Here is a 5240-nt window from a genome sequence, read left to right as displayed (position 1 = left end):
AGTTTCTTAGAAAACTGAAGCAATATGAGAGAAAAAATAAGAACTGGATAACTGCTAAATCTGATCTCAAAATAGTGCGTGTTCCTGCTTTTGCAGTGATACAAAGAACGTGTTACAAAGGCCTACACATACTGATAGAACCAGAACCTGTACACGTGCACAAATTCTTTTGAGATTTTTCACCCACACACAACTAGTGTTGTTTTTGGCGGCCTGTTTTAAGTTTAGTTTTAGTCCAGTCTTTGTGTCAAACTGTCATTTTAGTTTTTATTAGTCTTAGTTACGTTTAAACTCTTTTTAGTCTAGTCAAGTTTCAGTTGACTAAAAGTCTTGAGCTTTTTAGTCTTCTCTTAGTCAGAATTATCTGGGACTATTTTCGTCTAGTCTTAGTCAACAAAAACTGATGCCATTTAAGTCTAGTCTTAGTCAATGACATTTGTATTTTAGTCTTTTTAGTGATGCAATTATATTTAACCCAGTTAATATAGTACAAGTACCTAGTATAGTACAGCCAAAATCAAAATGTTCTTTAAGTCCCCCATTTCACAAGTCAAACAAGGTTATCTTATCTTATTATATTATTTTTACCTTATAGACTCAAGAATACATGCAATTCCAGACACGGAAGACTAGTGTTGTTTTTGGCGGCCTGTTTTAATTTTAGTTTTAGTCTAGTCTTTTTGTCAAACTTTAATTTTAGTTTTTATTAGTCTTAGTCACGTTTAAACTCTTTAAGTCTAGTCAAGTTTCTGTCGACTAAATGTCTTGAGCATTTTTGTCTTCTCTTAGTCAATATTATCTGTGGCTATTTTCGTCTAGTCTCGTCACTGTCACGTGAAAAAGGTTAGTTGACGACGATATTTAGTCATACATTTTGTTGACAAAAACAACACTACACACAACCGATACATTTCTAAGTGTAGAAGTTACGATTGTTTACGTGATGCACTATGCATAGTGTGAGAGCAGACAATAACTTGTCTTGTTCCCCTACTTGACTCTTTGAAGTTTTTCCTATGCATCGTACACTGTCCTGCAGCGCAATAGATTGAAAACTGTTGTCAAAGCAGCTTACCCACTTCATTGGTAATTTAATAACTTTAAGGTAATCACTGCATAACTTGGTGAGCGAGTATAGTGACCAAGTGTGGATGTCTTGAAACTCAAAATCAGTCCCAGCATGTATAGAGCATCTTTACATTGAATATTGTTGCTTCCTTCCTCTTTATGAAAACACTGTCGTTAAAAGTTAAACATTTTCTCATTGACTTTTGTGTCAGTGATTTAGAATAGTAGAAAAATGGGGAGACACTGAAACAAATACAATAAAATCAGTTTTATTTGTATAGCCCAATATCACAAATAGACATTTGCCTCAGTGGGCTTTACATTCCATACAGCATGACACCCTGCCCTTAAACCCTAAGTAAGGGCAGGGGAAACATGTGTTCCGCAGAGGCTGTGAAGATATGTAGCTAAAATACAAAGCTACTTTTGGCAATACATCCACAACAGCTGTAATATAATGTTAATTCACAAACGTGCGTACACCACACTTACAAATACATGCCTGCACACAAAACCTTTATAAAGTCAAGGAATGGGTTTTAAGTACCCTGCCCATTTATCTCTCATTGTAATAAGCAATTTAGGACACTCCGGAAAAGCTTGGTAGTAGGCTTAAGGAAATCCTGAAAGAAGATTCATGACACAAACTCAGTTTATTTTGCCCCTGATGAATAATCAGTACTTCAAAATGATTTTCTATGTTACTCATGATTTAAAAAATGTAGACGTTCTTAAAATTTGTAACAAAACAATTGTTGTTACTTGCAAAAATCAAGGCAGTTCAAAACCATCTGGCTCGTCCGTTTGTGCCAGAGACGATTGAGCTGTGAAATATGGTGGCTTCTCCCTTTCAGCAAAGTACTTTTTCTCACACGTTGTTACTCTACGTTTGTTGGATCCCAAGACACACGTGTGTTGTCATGCAACCTTCCCAAAGCGGCCATATCCGACTCTTCCAGCTGGAACCCAAACACCTTCAGCATGCGTGTTAAAGAGCAGAGGACAGGGAAGAGAGGAAGAGTTGAAATGTGAAAATGAATGGCAGCCACATTGGAGATTATGGGTGAGAGTTGGCTTCTCATTGCATCACTGCCTGCTCTCCTGAGCTCATACTTATCTTTCTATTACACAGATATAAATTATATCATATACATTTTTCCCCATATAATAATAATACCTTTTTAAAATATACTGGATTATTAATAACCTGTAAAATGTAAAATCCCTGATCAGCCTGCAGCATGTCTCCTGACACTGGACCGTTGCATTAATCAACACAAGGTTATAATGAATCAAATATAAACTGAAGCAGATGGGACAACTTTTGGCTTTTTCCCTGTCATTTCTCAGTTAAATTGGTCATCTCACACAAGCCTACACTACTGTATCCTGACACGCTGCTTGTGATCTATTGTGGGGCCGAGGGTCTATTCAGGGTCTATTCATTTGTTGCTTATTTACATCTTTTAATGTATTTGTGTCGCGATGCCTGCTTCGGCTTATCACGTAATCGTAAAATAATTATTTTGCAATCATGAAAAAGACATGTGCAATGCAATAACAACTCACTTGACAGTTTTCTTGTATCCTCTTCTTTTGGGTGGATTTTGGTATTGTGACAACTCCATTCTGAGGAAACGTAGAGATTGTTGTTCGTAAAAAACAAGGAAAACAAATATATAAATATATTCTTGGAGACCTTTAGGCTGGCAAAATGTAACAGCACAAGCACCTGAATACTCCAGCGTATGCAGATCTGAGCAGGTGTGCGTCTGTATTTTTCTGCTACCTCGAGAACCACTGGATTGCTGAGGGCTTTATTCTTAGCCAAAGGACTGTACCCTTCAAACACAATTCCCTCCTGACGGCAGTAGTCTATCAGCTGGTTGGGCTGCTGGAGAGGATGGTACTCCACCTGTAGTGCATGTAATTTGTAAGATACATCATAGGCAACTTACTGCATGTAGGCACTTAATTTACCTGTATACTTCAACATTGTTACAAACAGCACACCAAAGACTCATTCATGTGCCATAAAAACCCTAGCTGTTTGTTTAGTAGCTCATGGGGCAATGCAAACTAACATTAGTGTAGCAGTATGATATCAGTATAGGGACCCTCATGAAAAATCTACTTCACCCTCACAACTAAAAGAGTATTAGTTTTTTACATAGTTTTTTTCTCTTCTTGCAATACATCATCTCTGAAACCAGTCAGTCATTTCCCAAACCTGCCTGATTGCCTCTGTAGGCTTGTTTTCTGAACTCAAAAGAAAGACAAGAAAAGACCTGGTTAACATGTGGAACGACATTGCAGTCTTCCTTTAACTGTTCCAGGTGGTGGACCAGAAAGTTGCTCACACCAATGGCACGGCACACCCCTATAGTGAAAAAAATAATTAATATACTGTATGTATATTTTGCTGGTATCATCAAAATAATACCACCTTTTGCAACATTTTTTCGACATTATCTCTAATTTTCTCTACCTTCTTTATAAAGCTCCTCCAAAGCTCTCCACGTCTCAGCTCTCATCTCCCTGTTGGAGCCACCAGGTTGCAACGACTCTGGCCAGTGCATCAGGTACAGGTCTGAAAAGAAGAGACTGTGATGATTTCATTCAAACATTGAAAAATAGACAGGAATATGCATAGAATGTTTGTGGAATATAGACTGCCATAATAATTAAAGAACATCTTTTAGAGAAAGGCCACAGGTGAAAGGTGGAGTCGGTGATTTTGGAGAATGCTTGTGGTCAAAATCAGTGAATAAGAGATAGTCACTGATTTTGACAACAAGCACAGAAAACTGTAGTATCTGTTAACCTGTATCAATCACACAACCCATACCAAAATATTCCACCCCCATCTTTGAGCAGGAGTCAAGGTAGGCCTTCTTTGCAGCCTTGTATCCGTAGTCTCCTGGCCATAGTTTATTGGTGAGCCACAGGTCACTTCGTGGTATCCCGCTTTCTCTTATAGCTTTACCCAGTTCCTCCTCACAGCCGTAGCGCTTTGCTGTGTCAATGTGACACACACCACACTCAGTGAGTGCATACACAATGGCATCATGAGAGTATCCGCCAGAATGTGATGTGCCTGGATGAAGAATATTAAACACAATATAGGTTAAAAGTATTGCCATAGTCCCATATGAAAATAACTGTAAAATAGATGCAGTAGCCTACATTGACATAAAGAAGATAAATACATCTGTGGGTGTGTGTGTGTGTGTGTGTGTGTGTGTGTGTGTGTGTGTGTGTGTGTGTGTGTGTCTGTCTGTCTGTCTGTCTGTGTTGTTTTTGAATGAGTGTGAGAGAAATGTACACTAACATTTTAATATAGGCCTAGTCATATTTTCAATTAGGGTTTCCTCCTATTATTTACTATCTATGGTTTCCTCCAATACATGGCCTAATTAAAAGAACATATTGAACAAATAAATAATAACGCATGACACAACATACTAGCTATAAACATCATACAATGTGTGTGCCTTTTTTTGTTTGTTTTGTATTAGCATAGTGTCACGCCACACGTCTGGGAGATAAACTCACCTAACCCAAATACTGGAATCTGCAGACCATTTGAAAGTGGGACTTTGGGACAGTTCAGCACTGATGCGAAAGACATCTTCTTTTGTGCCGCAAAGCCGAGCAACCTGAATTGCAAACAAGTGTCATTCTTACTTTGTAATGCCTTTATGAATCGCTTTGCTTAATAAACGTAAAGTAGCGTAAACGTTGTTACACAACTATACTCTACGATTTCTAACGACTTTCCAAAGCAACTACATACCATATGCTACAAAAAATGAGGCTATAGGCTACAAACAATTCCAGCACTGCACCACTAACCACACTTACCTGAGCTTTGCTGTTAGCGGTTTGGACTAGTGATTTGATAGTAAAGTTTTTCGGTTTTCCTTTACAAATCTCCACACCGTGGACAATAAAGAATTAACTAACTAACTAACTTTCCTACGGCAGTAGCATCTCTGGGATAGATGGAGATGTGCCTCCAACGGAAAACCTGACAAACCGCCTATTTACAACTAAGAGAGCGTCTGTTTCTAAAGGATACATAATACGCTAATGTGCGACAATGTTATATTGTGAAATGTAAACAGAAAAACTTAAATAAATCGTATATATTTAATGTTATTGTCCATTTA

At 37.9% G+C, this 5240-nt stretch overlaps 1 protein-coding gene across 1 annotated transcript; it reads right to left on the bottom strand.

Annotated features, from left to right (window-relative positions):
• Nucleotides 1–1437: 1437 nt before the first annotated feature.
• On the bottom strand, nucleotides 1438–5046 carry LOC307255226 (9,11-endoperoxide prostaglandin H2 reductase). The gene is made up of 8 exons (XM_080033877.1): nucleotides 4933–5046; nucleotides 4624–4727; nucleotides 3917–4165; nucleotides 3557–3658; nucleotides 3357–3448; nucleotides 2801–2983; nucleotides 2638–2697; nucleotides 1438–2042 (listed from the first exon to the last, which is right to left on the bottom strand). Exons 2-8 carry the CDS (start codon nucleotides 4697–4699, stop codon nucleotides 1947–1949), a joined length of 858 nt encoding a protein of 285 aa, XP_079890003.1. The 5' UTR covers nucleotides 4700–4727; nucleotides 4933–5046; the 3' UTR covers nucleotides 1438–1946.
• Nucleotides 5047–5240: the final 194 nt, after the last annotated feature.

This window comes from Ammodytes marinus (genome assembly GCF_949987685.1).
Source record: "Ammodytes marinus genome assembly, chromosome: 9".
Classification (NCBI taxonomy): Eukaryota; Metazoa; Chordata; class Actinopteri; order Uranoscopiformes; family Ammodytidae; genus Ammodytes; species Ammodytes marinus.
The sequence above is the reverse complement of the archived record's forward strand: the minus strand, read 5'-3'. Positions and strand labels throughout refer to the sequence as shown.